This window comes from Lipophrys pholis (assembly GCF_963383615.2).
Source record: "Lipophrys pholis genome assembly, chromosome: 16".
NCBI lineage: Eukaryota > Metazoa > Chordata > Actinopteri > Blenniiformes > Blenniidae > Lipophrys > Lipophrys pholis.
Window position 1 is genome coordinate 19,391,819 of NC_137634.1, and position 21,978 is coordinate 19,413,796.

The 21,978-nt window shown below is 42.2% G+C and overlaps 1 protein-coding gene across 1 annotated transcript in view; it reads left to right on the forward strand.

The window, feature by feature from the left end:
* kctd16b (potassium channel tetramerization domain containing 16b) overlaps positions 1 to 21,017 on the forward strand; it is a gene marked incomplete at both ends in the record, with an annotated part of 85,100 nt that extends 64,083 nt beyond the window's left edge. Inside the window, one exon of the mRNA XM_080483998.1 lies at positions 20,554 to 21,017. Within this exon, the coding sequence (XP_080340124.1) occupies positions 20,554 to 21,017 (464 nt within the window). The remainder of the gene's footprint in view (positions 1 to 20,553) is intronic.
* Between the last annotated feature and the right edge of the window lie 961 nt (positions 21,018 to 21,978).

A 21,978-nucleotide genomic window follows, 5' to 3' on the forward strand; every position in this document is an offset into this window, starting at 1 on the left:
ATGGCGCAGTATGTGCTCCCTGAACTGAAGTGAGTTTGACACCTCTGCGATAAACACTTCAGCATCCGATGCCCAGTTGACTGCCGCTGACTATTGGAGCAGATGTAACAGTGTCCACAGTATTGTGGTGACGATCCACTTTGCTTCCAGCACAGTCAACTATGCTGGGGAGATCTTTACGCAATTAAGATGACCATAACTCACTGGATTTTCAACCCATCTTCTGGGGACAGGCATGTGGTTATGACCCAGAATGCTTTTGTTAAAATGTGAAAATGTTGAAAACAACCCGGTCTACCAGCTTGTCGTGTAATTTGTCAAACGTGCTGAAAAATTCTTTCTAGATTTAAGAACCTGAACCATCACTCAGTCTATTTAAGAATATTTTTAAGGTTTAAGGTGATAGACTTCCACTCCACAAATTGCTTTGTCACAGACAGTCGACAATGGCACATGACAAAACAAAAGTATTTTATAAACCACATTTCACTTTCACCAACATCCACCTTCTCTCTGCTAGAACTTATGTGGGTTTTTCATTTTCCGCCACAAAGGAGAACATCCATCATCTATTTTATTTATTTTTTTTTGTTTACTGGTATTTGGTCGACCATGACAGAGCTCTATGAAGTTCTGTCCCATGCTAGAAATCACTGATTGCTACCATTTTCCGGCTCCACTCAGGAGAATATTCTAGTGGGACCGCTCACTGCAGGCTTCAAATAAGATTTTCAATCCTACATAATTCTCCCCCGGGGAATTTATTCATTTTCTGCTCTGTATGCATGAACATATTCGAGACGCTCCGATGTGACAATGGTCCAAGAAGTGCGTTCTTTTCACGCGGCTCAGATTGAAGGTGCCTTTATTCAAATGGTGTGTGTAAAGTACTGCGCTGCAAAGAAAGACAGCGAGGTGTTTACCCACAGTGAGGCATTTCTTTGATTGTTTTTATTTGCTTTTGAATGGCTGTCTCTAAACGGTCTGATTATGACAATGACGCCGCTGCTGCTGGTGCCGATGATACTCATGTCTAACTAAAACAAGAGAGGTAGGGATTAGAAATGATAAGCAAGTCTGTCAAGAATACAGACTTTCATTTGTCTATTCTCCTTCTCCTCCTCTTCCTCAAGCACGACATTCCCTTCAATCACGCCGGTCATAAAAAACCATTTAAAGGACTGTTCATCAGACAGCCCGCACTATGTTATTCAGTGAATAATGTATAATTTGGGCACTGGTGAGTGTAAATTAGTGTCATTGATTGAAAACCAGGTTTCCATTGATTGCCTCTAAGCTGATGGAGCATGGAAAGACATCTTGCAAAGCCCGCTTATCATTTCATACAGGCTGTGTGTATAGTCTATGAAAAATCAAAAAAAAAAAACACGCAGAAAGGAAAAACAGTCCATTTATAAAGACAAATTAAAGAAGTGTTTATTTCACTGCTTTGTTGCGATTCTGTGGCTGTTACAGAGCGCGACAAAGGGAGAAAAACCGTCTGAAAGTGGCAGAGAGAACTAGAGAAAGAAAGGAAAACAGCAAGACACCCCGTTAAGCTTACTGCCTCTTATCGATTTCCCCCGTCATCGCTCAGGTAATGGAGGAGGCTACCTACCAATTAGAAGATTAGGGTTGTGGGATATGGCACAAAGACAACTGGGTGGATGGAGAGTGACGGGACAGAGCGAGAGCTTGGTCAGAGCTCTTAAATCCCCCCATTAATGAAAAGCAGCAAAAGGCAATAGATAATACATTATCTGCAGTGATTCAGAAAAACAAAAAAAAGACTAATTCTTTGCACGTCTAGCCGTGTCTGAAAAATTGCATCTGGCACTAGAAATCCTTCAAGCAAACATAAAGATAAATCCACCAACACCTGCTTCCTACAATAAACATTTACACTGTCAATTTTTGATGAGCCTTGGACTTCAGTTTTCAACTCCAGAGAGTAACTGAAGACAGAAATTGCTGTGTGAAGTTGCTAATTAGGGATTAGTGATCTATCCACCTATCCTTCTATGGGGTAGCAGGGGGGGCTCGAGCAGATCCCATCTGACTGTGGGTGAAGGTCAGGTACACCTGTAAACACGAGCATCCGGCACGTGACTTGTGAGCCATGGGCTGGAAGCCCGTCAGGGTTATGAATGATATAGCATAAAATTGATTTGTCATTCGGTAAACCATCTAAATTTCCAATCAAAGTCACAGATGTCCCGCCCCAACCCAAGATATAACAATTGTATTGGATACCCCCCCCCCCCCCCCCCACCCCCCCCACAATTCGTACTAGTTTGTGAATGTTATTTTACTTCACTGATTAATTATTTTTCCATGCACTCTGGTCCCTTCCAGTTGCATGTGAGTCATCATATATAACTGAAACTGCTGGCAGAAATAGCAGCATTCATTAAGGTATGGCATAAATACAGTATTTATTATTATTTTTTAAGTCTTATGTCAGAAATGAAGTGTTGTGGCACATTTGCTGCTCTGCAATTTACTGATTAGAGCCATGTGAGGCTGTGACTCATCAACACAGACATCTAAACTTAAGCGCAAGACCCAGGAAACGATCAAAAAGCTCTCGACTTAGCTCAAGACCTGATGGCTCAGACAGGAAGTCAAAGGAGGGAAGAAATTACAGACAGCCTCACAGTACATGAACAGATAAAGCCATGGGTCGGGATCAAGAAGCCAAGAGGCCATACGTAGTGGCAGTGAGAGGGGGGATGTGGAGAGCTGAAGTGAATAAGGTGACATGGTAGTTCTAGAGCAAGAGGGAGGGGTCGGAAAAGTTACTGAGCTGCAGTGCAAAGAAATAGATGACGCAAGAACAAAGGAGGACAAAAAGAAATAATCATACCTTGCTGACATGACCAAGGAAAGTAATGACATTTCAATCAAAACATTGTGAACCGTAACAATCCCCCCCCCCCCAAAAAAACTGCTGCTTTTAGGTGTTGGCTGTATTGTGGAGAAACAGTAGGAAGCTGCAATTCTTCTGTCTGGTGCCATTAAGTCATTGCAGAAGAGCAGAGTGCCACAAGATGACGTAATTACCAGGCTGCTGGTTAAAAAATGTCAGTCACTGTCATGTGTCATTAAGTAAGTCCCTTTTTATAGGAACACAGAAGAGCTGTTTTTGCTTGTCTGCCCCCCTATGAGTGTGCTGCTGCTGCCAACATACCAGAGCCAGTATGATATAGTGGTGAAGCTTTTACTCTTGGTGGGGAGGAAAGAAATACAGACCCTCCTATTGTGCCATCTGGTCTCATTACAGGAACATTTTTGCATGTGATTGAACGGCAAGAGTTTACCTGAGGGACGCTGACACACAAACCTAACTGTGTGGATGTCTTTGTGCCAGAAATAACTAGTAGCATACAGTGGATATGAATTAGCAACCATTTGCATACACCCTATGTGTGTTTGTGAGCGTGTCACATGACTGGGAGGTGGATGGGTAGCTTCAAGGCATAAAATACCTCCGTGCTGCTTTTGTCGCAGACGCTGAGGTAAAAGATTCCCAACAGTCAGTCTGGTTAGATGGAATTAATTATTAAGCTGCAGTTAAAGTAATATTTTTGTCATTTCAATGCAAACCAGCAACAACTTGACATTATGCTGTTTTAGGTATCGAACAGACATCAGAGTCCCGCACGATAACATCCATTCGTTGTATCTTTGTGGAAGCGATTCAATTACGGAATTTCAATTCTCTTCTATGAAATGCAATAAGAGGGAGTATAAGCAGCAGGATAAACATTTTAACCTCGGTTATAGCTTGGTATTGTACAGACCTATTTCATTTTGCAGTGTTTTTTTCTTGCATGGGATTAGTTTGAATAGTAAGTAAGCCCATTAAGCAAAACATTAAGAGCAGGTGATGCACTCTGGATTTAATCTTTCATAAGGTGTATTTGATAAAGTTATCCTGTGAGAAAAGTGGTGAGCCCTCATGGCCTCATACTGAAAAGACACAGGTCCACTTTCTTTATGCTTGGAGAAAGAGTGCAGGCGCCAGGAGAACATGCAACTTCCAACAAAGTTAAGCATGTCTGGGTAACCAAATCGCACATATGGGTATCTATAGAGGTTAATGAGTGTTTTTCTCTGTGATGAACTCGCAATCTCCCCAGAATGTACCCTGCCTTTTGCTAAAAAAAATAAACTGGGATAGGGCTCACACCCCCACCGCCTTAATCCAGTGAATTTTATTAGCTGCCTTCCTCAGCACTGATGTGAGTATTAAGTATTTTATGATTCACCTGTCTAAGTAAATGGCTTAGGTAAATGTTTCTTTAAGGCATTACAGCGGTGTGTGTGTGTGTGTGTGTGTGTGTGTGTGTGTGTGTGTGTGTGTGTGTGTGTGTGTGTGTGTGTGCACGCATGTAGATGTGCCTATTAAAAAAGCATAAATCACACATTGTGATGGGTGTATGAGGTAGAAACTGAGAGACACCATATGGAGCTCTGTCACTGAGCTGTAGAGGAGCTAAATGTAGGGTGTCGGAACACAGCCTGCTGCTAGTATACACACACACACACACAAACACACACACACACACACACACACACACACACACACACACACACACACACACACACACACACACCCACACCCACACCCACACCCACACCCACACACACACACACACACACACACACACAAAGTGTGGGAGATAGACCCACGCAGACTTACCAGCTGCGTGAAAAGACGAGTGGTTAATGACACTTGGTGTGAGATCAACTCTGGAGATGCTCTAAAAATCACAATGAGCCAAAGCTGTTCTAGCTAATGACCCAACACACCCATCGTGGCACAGAGTAGTAAACACACCACGCCAACTCATGGACACCCCCCCCCCCCAAAAAAACAACGTATAAAATTAATTTGCTTAAGTGTCAAAATAACAACCGAACGCTCTAAAAACTGTGATTTCAATTAGCTCATTTAGCTTTTGCACCAAACACACGTAAATTTACTTTTTTTTTCTTTTTTTTTATCTGCCTCAACTCGTGTCTCCCTTGTGCATGGCACTCAGTGAACACAGTAGTCCTGACACATCACTTTCCTGCCAATTACTTCTGCACTATGGCAGGCTCTCCTTTGCCCCGGCGATGTGTCTGCATACATGAACGTGCGTGCGGCGAAGTGAGAGACGTACATGTGTGATGCTGTCCTGTGTCTGTGTGTTCGGTAGCTGTGCCCTACTTCCTCCATCCAGCCATCATACAAAGTTCCTAATGAGGCCCCTGGGAAGCCGTCCAGCGCTCGTGGTTCTCCAAAACCAGTTCCAACTCAATTTTCAAAGCTGTTGCCTTCAATGCTGCAGAGACTTTGAACTGCCATGGTTGGTAACCAGCAGTCCAGTTCAGTCATTGTACTTACTGATATTATTGATCTGGTCAGTGCATTCAGATCATATTAAAGATAAACTTGTGCAACCATGTGTTCATACACACACACTGATTACAGTTACTTGCATGATGCGGATGTTGTCTGTCCGAGCGGCAACACTTTCATTTTCTCTTCTCTTTTGATTCGTCTTGCATCTCACCATAAGTGGCGCTAGAGAAGAAACAGTATTTACTTAAGACGGAGTGGCCGCACGCACAAACACTTTCTCCAGTTTTAGCAAAGTGCCTGCAAATGAGCAACACAATCAGAAGCCCAACAGGGCGATACAGAGCGAGAGCTGGGAAAGAAATGAGAAAATGAAAGATGGCGTGGCGGTAAAATGAGGCAGCAGCTGAGAGAGAGCATCAACGTGAGGAGATTTACAGTAGGTTATGTTAAAGAATGTCACTTCCCCTGAGGGAAACTCTCATTTCTTTTGGTTCACCAACCAGGCCCTCTCATGCTCATCCTGTCCTGTGCTGTTTTCTTTAAACCCGCCCTGCTGGGAATACTCCAGGTGAAATGGGACAACAGCGATGGGCCATTTAAAGACGATGCTCCAGACTGAAGCTCTTAACATGGAATAGCAGCTTGATGTGAGTATGAAGGGGAAATTTACACAAAAACAAAACAAAAAAAAAGCCTCAAGTTTATGTAGTGTCTGCTTTCATAAGGTTCATAGGGAGACGATGTTAAATCGTGTAAAGCAGACATGGGCTATATCCACAATACAAAAACATGATGTGGTTTAAGCAAATGAAAAAGAAAAATAACAGCAGAAAAGCCTGAATTGAAAATTGTTCGTACCGGCTTCGGAGCAAATCTCTCCTCAGCTCATCACATCTGTTTCTTCTCTCAGCTTTTCCTCCCAATAAATGAAAACCATTCTGGACCATGTGGCTACCTACTTGGAAAAGAGTAAAACAGCACAAGTTAAGAAAAAAAATAAATTAAAAAGAGCTTGATGGAATCAGAGATAAAGAGTCCAAATACAGAGAGTCCTGCCAAGACGTTAAAGGATTTAACACCACGGCAGTATTGATCTGACGCCTTTCAGTCTGTAGTCCTTTCAGAGCCAACGACAGCCTTTCCTAATCTTCTGATTTCTCTACTTTTCAATCATCGCTCTAACCACCCAACCTAGACATCCTCTGTGATTCTGTCCGAATCTACAGTGGCTCTTTGTTTGTTTTAATCTCCCCGTTTTGTCCTTGAATTATGGGCGATTCAGAGACGGCAGTACAAGCCAGTGGGCAATTCATTCAGTGTGATATCTCAGATGTCAGCCCTGACTGTTCCTGACAGCCCCCCCCCCCCCCCCCCGCCAAACACACACACACACACACACACACACACACACACACACACACACACACACACACACACACACACACACACACACACACACACAGCTCACAGTCGCCTCTCTCATCCACACGCAGGCGTCCAAGTTGCAAAATGGACAACACATTCGCTGTCCAAACACTTGAGATGTCTAGCTCCAGACTTCTCAGGGGAAATCAGCGGTCTTCTCATGAATTGTTAAATTCAAACCATGTTGACTGTTCATAAACAATAAAGGCATGGCACAGTCTTAATACATAACATTACTTTTCCAGATAGAGTCACCAAAGAGGAAAAGACAGTTTAAGCCTTTAAAAGACACTCAGTGAAATATCTGGAAATAGAACATTTCAGCCCTGTTGAGTTATTGGGAGGCAGCATTTTCTCACTTTTTGAAACAATTTAAAAGCATCATCAAATCCATATATCACATGATTTACTATATATATATATATATATATATATATATATATATATATATATATATATATATATATATATATATATATATATATATATATATATATATATATGTGTGTGTGTGTGTGTGTGTGTGTGTGTGTGTGTGTGTGTGTGTGTGTGTATGTGTGTGTATATATATTTTTTATTTTTTCCTGTGACATTACAAGGGGATGAGATCTACGCCTTCATTTAGTGAGCATCATACAACCACATATTTCTCAGAAACAAGACATCTCTCGGGATGCTACCGCACCACAGTGCCCGCAGCCTCCTGAGAATGACAGTGAATCAAAACAGCAGCAGTTGGCGGCAGATGAAGATATCTAAATAATAAGAAAAGTGGTAGCCTCATGCTGATTGAACATGTCCCACACACTGGTGAATCCAAGCCTTCAAAAATCCAGGAGGTCTGCAGGCAAAAATAGAACTCAATCTGTGACTAAGTAGGTGTAAGCGATACATGGGCCACTGAGCATAGGATGAATATTTTATAAGGTGGGGTGAGTTAGTATGTAGCTGAAGTCTTGGATCACATGTACAGACTACATTGGATGTTTTCTCATGGCTCCTGAGGGGACGACTGAGGTTGATGCACATTATTATGGACAATGAGTTGCTGTCACGCCGCTGCATCCAACATCACGACAAAAAATGCTGCTGAAGCACCATCATTACTCCCCGGTGGACAGTTAGACACACCCAGGCTGATTAAAAAAAAAGAGAAAGAGAGGGAACGAGGGAACAACTTTGAGAAAAAGAAAACAGGCTGGACTGAAAGATGTAATGAGAGATTGAGTAAAAAGTCTGTGAAGGCACTCCATTATGTTGGCAGAAAGGTGTGAGAAGGGTCAGATGACAGATTTGGGAGACAAAGAGTGGAGATTGATTGAAAAGGAATGGAAATGAGCACTACTGTGTCACTGGATGGTCAAGAAGAAGAAGGGAAAATGAAAGACGAGCGAGGCTCGATGCGTCTAATGATGAAAGAGTTGCAGAGTCATCTTTTCAGTGGATGAATGATGAATGTTCATTTTTGCAAATGACAATAATGATAGTGTAATTAAAATAAATTGAGGCACCGTTTAACCTGAAAGTTTGCAAGCACAATCATCCAGATTTGAACCGAGGCCATGCCAGAGACAGCACAGTGTCGGGATCACTGCAGTCACCGGGAAACATTAAGTTATCCATCGGCAATTACTTCATGAAAGTAACCTTTCCGACCTGTCAGCGTGCTTGATAATAACTGAACGTGTGTGACAGAGGAGCGGCGATAGTGTATCAGTGAGTGCTCTGCTGGGCAGCGATAGTGCACATGCAAGTGTTTGCTGATTACCGACAGTCTGTTTGCCCTGACATCATCTGCAGTCAGTTCCTCCCTGGACATAGTGTCACCGCATTGTGCACCGTTTGTCCACTGCAATGTGCACTGGTATTGTTACAAAGATGTTAATATATGCATAAATATTGTGGGCCTTCAGAAATCACCACAACTGTTGACATTTTCATCACCTATACTCCACTCTACAAAAAAGATTAAGTTTAAATTGTAAGGTTATTATGGGACTACTTTACCAGTCCGGCCCACTCAAAGGTGAAATGGGCAGTGTGGTCCCTGAACTAAAGTATATTTGACACATCTTCCTGTAACGAACTGATAGAAGTAGGTATGTGCACATTATCAATACAAATCTATTACAAGGGAAACAAAAGTAATGCACAAGTTAAATTTTCACTTTAATCAATTATTAATTTCCAGTACTAAATGAAACAACTCTACATGCATATCTATCTAGCGATTTATTCAAAAACATCAAAACAACAGAAAAAATAACTATTGATCCAGTCTTTCTCATCTTTTTTTCTGATTTGTTTGAGGGGTTAATTTAGCTTTCTCCAACTTTTTCAACTTGACAACAACGTATTCGTTGTTTTATTTATCATCTCTGCAGCGTCTGCCTTTATGGTTGGTCTGTGTTTCCTTTGTTGCATGATACCAACATATTCCGCCGCTTCAGGCTGCTCGTTCAGTTGCTCTCAGATCAAAATGCATTCTATTTTTCTCACTGCAGAGATTAATTTGGTCAGAGGTTCCAATTATTCACCTGCGCAAGCCTGCAGGGGACTTTTGTAAATGCATTCATGTGTGAATATTTGCAAGCGGGGAGAACAGGGGAGTTTCAATACAGGATCTTTTTTTTTTTTTTTGACTCTTACTTCCATTTTTACACATCATGCCATTGTCACAATATAATTTATGCATTTGCCAATTTCTGGGACACAGTATAATATGGACTATACATAAAACAAGATGAACAAATATGAGACAGATGATTAATAAATCAATAAATGGGTCAAAGGTGGGGTAGTAATGACGAAACAGCCGATATGGGATTGGCTGACCAGTCCATGCCATTGATGGACAGCTGTAAATTAAGCTGAATATATTTTAAGCGGCCCTCAGATGGCCAATAAAGTAATTATATGGGAGTAATAGTATACATATTTCATATTTGCTGTGCGATAACCTCTCACTGTGATGGAAAAGTAACATGTACTATGTTTAGTTGAAATATCACTGGAAAAATCTCCTGAAGAAGAATAAGAAGAGGATAAAAAAAGTCTTTTATATATACAGTATATAATATGAGGGATAAAGTGGTTAAAGTGGCTTATTAAAGTGGTTGATATGAACAGTAATCTGAGCGTTGATGATGGCAATCACTGCGAGACACAGCAGAGGCAGTACGTTCTTAGAAAAGACGAATAATTGTCATGAGGATGATTTACAGAGCGATCGGTATAATGACCAATGAATGCTCACAGAAGCCAGTGTCAGCGCGAGGAAAGCTCCTAAAATGTTGGGGTTGAAATTTTTAAAGAAGAAACCTTATTAATACTCAGTGGACCAAGAGAAAAGTTCCTCTGTTCCAACCGTATTCATCTTGGGTAGCAATTATTTCTAATGCATGTGAGAACAGTGTGCCTGAGGTTGTTCTGTCACACTATGGTTGTGAAATGTGGAAAAAAAAGGCCTGCAGGAGAGGTAGCATATGTTGCATCGCATGTACCCCTAAATACGTATACACACACACACACACACACACACACACACACACACACACACACACACACACACACAATTTTAAAAATAAAGATTTCCCTGCTTCCTTTTAAAATGAAAATTTCACCTGTACAAACTGCCCAAAAAATAAAAGCTTCTAAACTTGCAGCATCATTACAGTTGCCCTTCAGTTTTACGACTCCAGATCTTTCTTTTTTTTTGACATTCTTCAGCATCAGTCGCTTAGTTGTTCCACAAACATCCCATCTGACCGAGTCTGGTCCAAACTCGGCATCTGGGGCAGTCAGCAGAGGGTCTGCGTCATGAGAGTCTGGCTGAGTAATGCCTCCAGCTCATTCTGTCGTCTGTGTTCTGCGCTGTAGCGGATTGTCAACCGCGTATCATTATGTAAAAACACATTAAGGTACAAAATTAGTTAAAAAAAAAAAAATGTATTATTCAATCTGGAATGAGGTTTTAAAGAGATATGTCTTCAAACGAAAGAAAGAAAGAAAGAAAGAAAGAAAGAAAGAAAGAAAGAAAGAAAGAAAGAAAGAAAGTCAACAGCAACAACAGGAACTGAAGAAGAAAGTGAGAAAGGAAGGAAGAAAAAAAACTGCTTCTGGAAATGGAAACTGCTGTCAGCATGTAGTGTCACTCTGTGAAGTGAAATGTAACACCTGCTCAGAGGGAAGACAGGCATTTACGCTCAGCAGACACACACAACAAAACAGGCGACTGTGCAGAAACACACAAAGACACGGGCCTTTAAATACTGGGCTGGAAAACGCTGGCACAAACAAAGTGGCTGCTTTAAGATGCTGAACAGTCAAACGCGTCATTTCACGCCACCTTGCGAGGGGCTAATAATGCAGCATTACGAGAAAGACAGGCAGCGAATGGGAAAGAGGGGGTGTGAAGACAAAATGCTTCATTTCTGCTATCTATTATGCCAGCTTTTGCAGATGTAGCTGGGACCAACAATCTGCTTTTGGAGGGAGCGCCTCTTGCATCCTGAAATATGCTGAATTTTCATTTGACAGCTGATGTCTTTGCCCAGAGCTCATTCCCGGGGCCGGGGACAGTTTAATCAATACCTGACCAACCGAGCTTCACCCCACGGCCGAAGAGAAGACAGCCGAGATGTAGAGCAGGCCTGCTGCTGGTTCAGGACTCCCGACTTGACCAGCATCTGTCACGCTGAAGTGTCCTTGAGCAAGATGCTGAATCACTGCCAAATTGAATGGTTGTTTCACCGACCTCACCAGCTCAGGAGAGCATGCGAAGAGAGATCGTCCTTCTTGGGATAAACACGATAGTCACATTTTTATTACATCTCCCGCGTGAAAAATGAAGAATGTAGCCCACAGTGAAGCTCACCTAATCCATTCCTTCACATATTTTCTGTAAAAGTTTATGTCTGTGCACAGAATGTTCCGGAAATTGAATATAACTTTTTCCCAAATTGCTTTTGCATTGCATTGCTGAATGATACACTTTAGAGACACAAATTTCTCCCACTGACTCCAACCAAAGAGGAAATGAAGGTGCATTTACCGCCGTTGCAGCACCGTCTGATTACTCATGATTGATAATCATTTGAAACTTTCCTCATACAATGAGATTAGGATCTAGGATTACTATGATAGAGATTTTGGTAATTATGAAAATCCCAATTATAAGATAAGGTCTGGATTTTGGTAAATACGATGAGATGCTGAATATTTCCCACAAGTTATGATTATCCATATCAATCCAGCTTTTGGAAAACTTTATCCAATCCCCGCTGACTATAAGTGTAGGTTGGGTGGACTTTGCTAGTCCACCACAGTGGCTGAAACAACCAAGTACATGCAGGGATGTTTCTAGCTGTGAGGTGAGAGTGCTGACAGTGCACCACTGTGGAACTAGTTATGATTATAGATGATGAATATTAGAGAGATATTACAGTTTGAAGGCTGCACAATGGAATCAGTTCGATCCTGGATTAAGAGGGATTTTATGTGTAACGTTTGCATGTTCTCCCTGTGCATGTGTGGGTTTTATTCTGGGTGCTTTATCTTCCTCTCACAAGCCAAACACATGTCAGTATATATGCTTGCATGTATCTTTATGTTGGCTTTATCAACAGGCCATGCTTTCCTCTCCACCTCCCCACAACTGTAATTGATAGACCCTGGATAAAACAATTAATGAATCAATGGGTAGAAAGCTATTTGATGAATGGTAACATTCAGCTGAGCAGGTGACTGTCCACTTTGAAAAAGATGTGTTGGAAAAGCATCGATACCCGGCAAAGAAGAAACCGTTGCTTGCGAAGACATCAGGTAGTTCAACGGCACTTTGAGCTGCGCGACAAACTGAAGACTGATTCTGTGAAACTCAAAGCACATTTGTCTGAGCTTTTGAACTCGAGTAAAATCCATTTTATGACAGTGATACCAGCCCTGGACCAGAAAATAGACTCATATTCGTAGAGAATCACACGGGGTGCCGCCAGAGTCTCATTTTCCCTCTTTTTTTGATTGATTCTCTACGGCAACTCAGATCGGTCCGATGCTCAAAGGATGAACAAACTCCTTCCCCTCATTTTGTTTTTCTCTTTACAAGTCAGAACACTCATATAATATAATTTTTTTTTACTTCCCAGGGAATTGTTGGCGCAGTGCATGAGGGTAGAGGAGCATTAGCGAGTCACTTCCATACTGTATTGAAATTTAATATCAGTTTAAGTCCCTGGTTTACAGTCCATTCAGTATTGTTGAAACTGAATGCACAAATTAATGGGTTTACACTGACGCTTCACACGAATAAAGCTTGTGGCTTATATTTTATCCTGGTGGTACTGAGTTGCTATGCACCTTTTGCAAAGACTCCATGTCCTAGTTTCAGACTGATTCAATCCATCGCTTCAAAAGAGAAAAGACGTCAGTGAATAGTTAATATGCAGCATCGAAGACGTGCAGCCAGAAGTGCAGTTTCAAAACTTACATTTTAAAGGTTTATTGAGAGAAGATCTTTAGAGAATCCTTCATATATTGACAAGTGTGCTAAAACTGTAGGTTAAGAAGTAAATCACTGATAAGTACTGCTTCTCTCTGATTGATGCCTTTCATAAAGCAGATGTCCTGAAAAAGGAAACCATTATATAACAGTTTCAAAACCTTTAATTTTGTGAATGAGCGGTCGTACTGTAGTAAAACTACAAAAGGTCGTCGCTGTGATCGTTTCTGCCTGAAGGAGGAGGTGCAAGTGGAGCTTCCTCCGCCTACGCAGGTTGATCTGAGATGTGATGATCCGAACAGCCCCCATCATGCAGAGCCTGCAAATATAGTGAATGACTGAAAAAATAGGCTGGTTCCACATAGAAGAAGAGAGAAAAAAAATCCACAGCACAGTTAAGAAGGGGGTTACACCGTATATTCATCTGGTTTATTGTTTGGTTACGATCTGCTTTGTGCAGGAGATAAAGGGATTACACTGATATTATGCAGCAGTGAGTATTACAATCGAAAATGATCTCAACCATCATCGGGCTGCAGAAAAGCTCCCCGAGACTCAGAAGAAGTCGCTCTCAGTGTTTGATGCTGCTTCCATTTTGTGTGTGTGTGTTCAACTTTCATTCTCTCAGACTTCTATGCAAAGCAGCAGTGAGTGCAGCCAAGAGGCATGCTGAGTTTGACCCAATTTTCTCAACCAAATCAACTTTTTACAAAACAAAATCACGAATCTTAAAGTGTCATTGGGACAAGACTTGGATGAGATGAGGCAAGATGAAATATATTTTGTCTTTTTATTTGTGAAAATGTCTAAATGCACATATGGAAATGTGTTAAGAACAAATAGCCAAACATTTTTTCAATCAGGGACTGGATCGTCGTGCCTTGACTTGAGCAGCACTTACCTCTATAAATAATTAATGAGCTGATCTGTTGTCTGAGCAGTAAATGTGGCAGGCACACTTAATTAAAGTACTGGATTATAAACCTAGAGACACAATTCAGGTATCACAGAAAACCTTCTGTAAAGGCAACAGATTAGCCAAGATTAGGAGTATAAAGGAAGTCGAGTTAATAAAAAAAAATAAAAGAAATGCAGCTCAACGGTAGACAGTAAATGTGGCAAATTGGAAATAGTGAAAGCACAATAGAAGCCATAGTAGCTAAGAAATGTGAATGACTGAACTGTGGTGGGAGGCAGGGGGAAAAAAATCTGACGGAGAGGGAGTGACAGAAGAGGTTTATTTGCTTTTGTTGTGCCAACATCATTTATCTCCAGTGAACAGCCTCCCATGTGTTGAGGGGCTGTATGACAGAAATCAATCAGAGGGCAATCGTCCATACGCCTCCGCTGATGTGCCGACCCATCGATACAGGCATTAGGAAAGCAACGCGGGAGGAGAGAGGCACAAGAGGAGGGGGGAACGATAGGTGAAGAGTGCAGACAGATAAGTACAGATGATACTGGAATGTAAATGGAGGAAGAATGGATTGATTTGACTCATTTTAACCTTTGGAAATTCAGTTCGTGTTTGTTTGGCCGCCAGATGCTTTTCTCTTGTTGTGCTTGCAGCTTTATTCAAAGGACAAACTGACATAATGAGGAAAATGTCTGAATCTGTTTGGACTTATCTCAAGAAAGTTTGGGAGGCAGAGGAGTTTAAGACTTTTGGAGACTTTTATAAGTGAGTTTTGTTCCAACTTGAACTGTATTAGTGATGTTTCAACAAAAATGATTAAAGGCAGATACTCAGTGTTTGTTAATCAGTGCTTATCAAGAAGAATTATTCATATTATGATGACATTTTATGTTGATACTGTGGTGTATAATATGATTTATGTATTTTCATATAATAAACAATAAGCTGTGTGTGTATGGGTGAGTGAGTGGATTTAAATGTATGTGTAGTATGAATGAGTGAGGTCTTTTTTACTGGCCGGGGCTAAAACAAGCTGTGGCAGTCCCTGCTGAGATCAATACATCAGAGCCTGGAGCACCTGTCAGGAAGCCATGCGTGTTTCTGCCTGTGTGTGTGTGTGCGTGTGTGTGTGTGTGTGTGTGTGTTTGTGTTTGTGTGTAATAGCATGTGGCAGTCATTAGACTTCAGTCAGACCTCCTGCCCCCCCCCACTGCCTGAAAAAAGAAAACAACACGAGATCACATGAATCAAGTGCTTCCCCTATATATACATTTTACCCACGGACACACACACACACACACACCACAAACACACACACGCGCGCGAAGGGCAGTAACGTGTGCGCTGAGCGATGCTGCCCAGAGGCATGGCCGACAGTCTGACACCTCTGATGACATGAAGGGGAACCTCACCTGACACCAGAATCCCTTTCTCTGCCCAACAGCATACAGATAACAGATCCAAGGCCAATGTCACTTACACACTGAGGGATGACCAAAGGCACACACACGTACACACACACACAGCTGGTGGTGCACTTAGGTGTAAGAAATATCAGTGAGACACACAACAACCTGACCTACATCTGGCTCCTGCATGTTATATATACACATGTGTGTAGTCACATAACGTGTATATATACACACACACACATACACACACTTTAATGCGCTCACCCCCGAAGGAAGTTCTGACCTTACTCTCACATTACAGCAAAGAATGTCATTCAGATGTGAGACCAGTACATGGAGTGAGCAACATGTACTCCTGCACTCATGGGAAATACATACAGATATGACTAATAATGACAATCTAAAATCTTAATTCTCCAAAATGCACACACCTTGCTTTAGACCAGATGTGGCCCCACTTAGTGCATCTTCTCCCCGTCTCCTGTGATTTATTCTCGACATTTTCAAAATGCAGACATATGCGTGGGAGTAACTGACAGGAAGCGGAACACCCTCTCTCGTAGACATTTTGTTGACCAGTATGAACAATGAATCAGAGGTTATTTTGAGAGGAACATTCAAGAGAGTTGCATACATCACTGAAACAAAGCAAAATGCTCACTGTATCCTTTCTTTGAATAGTCACTTATGACTTAAGTTCATCCAATCTTTTAAGAGGTTTCGTTCCTGCACGATCCACAGTATTCCATCATAAAGATAAATTCAACAACTTCTGCACACATCGTCCAACGACGGTATTATTCATCACAGTTTGTCACGTTTAAATGACCTCCGCTGAAGAAGAACAAAAGCAAACTTTAAATCACAAAGTGAAATTTGAATGATGGATGGAAGAGTCCTGTAGGACACTCTGGAACAAGACGCATCAGTCCTTACCGGAATAATTAAAGTCAGTTTGTGTTGTGCTGATAGCCTTTCAAACTCTGAAACCTTGACCTTTAATGATGACACCTCCATCAGTGTAAATCCTGGTGCTCCAGAGCACACTGCCAAAACGCCTCATCCATCTCTGTTTAGGCAATATTGGACTAAAGGTGCCCGAGAGATAAAGTTGAAGGCAAATGTGATGACTTGTAATTGTTGATCTGACCTTTTTAAAATGTTTATTGCAAAAGTGAATTGCCGGTGCTGCATTACCTGATTTGTATGCAGAGGTGAACTGATTTTAGGACATGCACGCTGCACCCGGATAGGTTTCCCTTCTGTTGCTTGTGAAGCAGGAAAAAGTAGGACCAGTAACCTCGCTGACACATTAACAAAAGAAACCAATCCAAGCAGGCACAAGATGACAGACAAGATATTAATATACATTGCATAAACATCGGCTTAAATCTCACCTCAGTTAGCATGACGGTATAATCAAAGCGTGTAAACTCTAACGAGAAAATGCAGTCGCCAGATTTACACCTTTTTTTTTTTTCACTTCAATTAGCAGAGAAAATTGTTTTTACTACTAACACTTTTTGGTGTGCGACAACTAATCAGCACTGCATACTGAAATATCGTTTTGGGAACATAATTATAGTATCACATTATGAGGGTTGTTTTTTTTTGTTTTTGTTTTTCTCACAAATTACTAATGTTTACATTTTAAAGTCCCTATAAGAAGTGCTCAAATACCTTCTGTCAACGACGTCATGACGGCAAAGGTTTCCCAGGAAACGCATCCGGTCAGAATCATAAATCAAACCCTTCGGTGGCAGTCTGTTGAATGTAAGCAAGGCTAATATTGGCTTACAATACCTGTGAATTAAAGCAGCATGTCCCTGTCAGGACTTACAGGATGAAGAGCTAAGTGGAGGAGGATATAATTACAAAATGCCAAAGCGTTATCGGGATGTCATATATCAAGGGTGCAGATCCAAGGCTGCGCACACACAACAAGGCTCCGCAGGACATTTGTTACAGCGACGTTACCCATCGGGTTCATTTTTGTTGGACGGGCAGATTGGGATACCAGCTGATCTGACAATTCTCCGGGGTTTGGGGCCATTTTTCAACCGACCAATTACAGGTCCACACCCCATCGATCAGAGGCCCCCTATTCACTCAAGGTGACACGAATTAACTCACTTGTCTCCAAACTGTGGCTGAAAGCGGACACCACTGCACCGATCATAAGGTTAAACTCTATGTAGCGACTCTTACTGCACATTACAGCTTCATCATGTGATGTTTCTTGTTTTCAGTGGTGTGTGTGTGTGTGTGTGTGTGTGTGTGTGTGTGTGTGTGTGTGTGTGTGTGTGTGTGTGTGTGTGTGTGTGTGTGTGTGTGTGTGTGTGTGTGTGTGTGTGTGTGTGTGTGTGTGTGTGTGTGTGTGTGTGTGTGTGTGTGTGTGTGTAAGTGTGTTTGTGCATGAAACCTATTAATACCAGCAGTAGTTAAAGTGATCCTTAGCTGGTATGGGTGAGAAATAGTATTGTGTTCTCTTTCTGTCAACTAGTTTTAATGGGTGAGGTTTATTCCACACACATTAGGTTGCTGTGAGTGCGTACATAAACTTGGTGTGTGTGTGTATGTGTAAACTTGGGTCAGTGTCAAAAATGTCCAGGAAGTATATATTCTATTTATACCCCAGTAAATGCAGTAGTGAAGGGCGCAGGCTGTTTATGAGCACCAAAATTCAAAGCAAATATTGACTGCCTGAACTGATTCCTATCTCGCCGTCTCTCTAGAAACGAGCCAAATATGGCACGGAGGATGAAGGGAATTAAAAACAGGAGGGCATTTATTTAAAGCAGCGTTATTTATAGTCTCGCGCAACGTCGTTTGAAATGAAACGCTCAGCCGCACATGAAAAGAAACAACGCTATCGTTGAAGTTGACGAAGTGAAGACGAGTGGAAAGCGACGCCCTGCCGCTGCTCGGGTGTGCAAATGGAGACGGTAAGGGGGTGGAGCTCAGAATCTCATGCGAGTACGTTGGTGGTAGCGGTGGTGGTGGGGGGGTGGGGATTAGTGTGTGTTTGCCTGGAAGTTTCTGATCTCTCCCCTTGCTAAACAGAGAGGAGTCCATCAGCAACAGATACCCAGTCAATTATTCAGGAGGTTAGCATCAAAAATAAATGGCCACTTCCTGCCGCGAGGGGTGTGGCGCTCGCTCCGGTTCAACGAGTCTTTCAGCTGACTGCTGGCTCACACCGGGGCGAGGCTGGGCGAGTGTTTCCTCGCAGCAGTTAGCGTGGATCATTGCCTTTGCCTTTGTTATTAACCAGAAGCGCAAAGATGAGACAGCTGCTTCAGGCCCATCAACTCAGACACGCCGTCCAACTTTCTTGACACAAATTGCAGGTCGGGGAAAGATCCAAGAGAACTGGCTTTATGAGGAAAACAGCCTAAATAAACTTTAATTGACCCCTGCCGCTTCAGTTTAAAGCCATTTCAAGTCACCATAAACACAAACCACAAAACACTAAGGCGTTAGTATGAAGGAAAGGCGGCTTATTTGCAAACAGACACATAAAGAGAAATGAAACAATAAGCTGAGAAAGATCCAACATTTTAAAGTGGTCTCTGAACAACCAGGATTAATCTATTCTGAATCAAAAGAATGCTACTTTACAATTATAAATTTATCCTAATGACCAGTCCACTTTTTTTTTTTTATTGTCCAATTGATGGCTTCTACAGAGTGTCTGATGTTTGATGTGACTGGATCGCGTGTCGATGTTGCACGTCACTATGAGAGTTGCGGCAATTGTAGATTTCCTGACACAGACGGAAAAGGCTGTTGGTGGTAAACATAACATCCACAGACCTATCTAACTGTTTTATAACGCCACAGTCAGAACTACAGATGATGGCAAAATGTCGCACTTTCCACCTGAGACAGCCAAAATGGCCACAGAGCCACCATTAGGGATTGTGAGGTGCACTGGAGAGAGATCGTCTCTTCAGAAAAAGTGTTCAAAGAAACGCGGGAGCTGAAACTGCAGGAACATATTGGAAAATAAAAGCACCTTAAAACAAACAAACAAAAGATTTGCTTATGAAAGGCAAAACAAGAGCAGGACTGATAGCGAACTTAAAAAAAAAAGAAGCAGAAAACTACTTTGGGATTCAAACGAGTTGCCTGAAAATGTTCAACTCAATCTCACCTCGGTAGTTTTTATACTGTTTCCACAAAATGACAACCACTATCATCAGGTTTAAATCCTTGGCTTAAAAAGTGGCTTTCAGTGTTTGATCTAATCATAACGGTGTACCGTTTCCTGGTTTTAAATGGCTTGCTGAGATGTTACAGGATGTTGACTTGAGAATGTGACAGCAGACTTCTGAAAAATCAAACTGCACATATTTGCTCAGTTGGAGATTTCGTCGCATTGGAAATGACAGACAGATTGACACTTTTATACTGTGTTTTTTTCTTCTTCGCTCACATAGAAAATCCTATGTTTCATTTCGTACTGCAGTGGCTGCTCTGTCATTCAGTGCGAGGACTATTGTATTCGATGTCTTACTGTCATATTATATAGATCATGTAAATCTGCACTCACAATCACAGTGTTTTTTTTCCAAAAGGTTTTAATCCTTTTGGTTTGTTTCCTGTGGCAGTGTGGATCTATGAGGGCTGTTTTCTGAAGAATGAGGGTTTGTCACACAGTCAGCCAGCTTACTTTAGGATCAGACTGGGGGAAAGCCATTTGTCCCTGATGTCACGTCACTTTGTTCTGGGTTATAGCCATTTGGCTTGAGTTGACTTTTCCTTTTTGTTCGTCTTCAGTGTTTCTTACTCTGGCTTTCTTCTCCTGACTGAGTCATTTGTTCCTCTCTTTGTGCTGCTGCCTCATTCCTCCCTCCGTCATGATTGGTCTAGACAGAAGGAAAAGGTGGTAAAAAAAAAAAGTCGCTTTGTATTCAATTTCTCCCCGCTCCTCTCTCTTTTCCAGGTGGTCCTTCACGTTGGTCCTCCCCTCCGTGTGACTGCTGCTGCAAGAACCACAAGGGCGATGGCGAGGGCGAGAGCGGCACCTCCTTCAACGAGCTTTCCACCTCCAGCTCCGAGAGTCAGTCGGAGGCCAGCTCTCCGCAGGGAACCGTCATCTGCGGCCCGGTCAGCCGCCAGTCTCACCCGCACGCCAACGTCCAAACCCTGGACAGACCACTGAAAAAGGGCCCCGTCGCCATGCTCCAGCAGTCCGAACAGCGGCGGAAAAGTGATCTGCTGCGCACGCTCACGGCCAGCTCACGCGACACCAGCACCTGCAAGAAAAGGCCCACGAAGGAGAAGCTGACGGTAGAGGAGGAGCTGGAGAAGTGCATTCAAGACTTCCGCAAGATCAAGATCCCGGAGCGGTTTCCGGAGAGGAAGTACATGTGGCAGGCCGACTTGTTGAGAAAGTACCGCCTCTGAGCCAGGAAGCTGGATTGAGGAGTGAACACATGAGGCCAAGGATCAGTTTACCTGTTTTTTGATCATGACTTTTACAACAAAAAAGGAGAAAACACTGTTTAAATTTGCTTCGTGACCCATAGGTTGAACATCTACACTGGAGCTAAAAAAGTATCCTGAACACGGTTCTCCTCTTGACGTATGTGTGTGTGAGTGTGTGTGTGTGTGTGTAGTTTAGGCCTACTGTATCTACTGTAGGCATGTGCTGTAACATGCTGAATGCTTCAGAGCTTTGAATAATTTATTCTAGAGGGCCAGAACAAGCGGACTGAAGACGTCTGTGAGCCGCTCGACAAACTGAAGGCTTGGTAATGGCCACATCTGGGGTTACCGATGGCTACTGGACTACACGTACAATGCCATCCGTCATCATTTCAACGGAAAAAAAAAACAAACAAACAGAAACATCACAGCAGCCAGAGTTTCAGTCCAAAAAAGACAAACGGTGATTTAGTTTGTGTGTGTGTGTGTGTGTTTCTGTATGTGTGTGTGTGTGTGTGTGTTTGCACCCAGGTGGCCTAGAGGTCACGGATAAATCTGCATCGGGACCCATTAATAATTCATGCTGTTCCGACAGTGCTCTCACTATAAATACATGCAGAGATCTCTGCTGCCACGGTGGCGTAAACAGCTGGGTTTCTCACTTTACTTTTAGGCCACATTTTGGGACTTCTGAGGCAGGAGGAGGTTGAATTTTCATCAGCATCCCAATTAAACTCCCTTCATCAAATATCACCTCTCTTGCAAACATACCCCAATTGATTTATTCTATTTATTTCTTTATTTTTTGGCTGGTCGGCTATACTGGGTGTCCAGTGATACCGAGGATCCTGTGTGAAGGATGAGGAAAGAGCAAAAGGATCAAATGTAATTATGAAATCGCATGGGAACACAAACGTTTGTAGAAGTACAGCAAAGACGT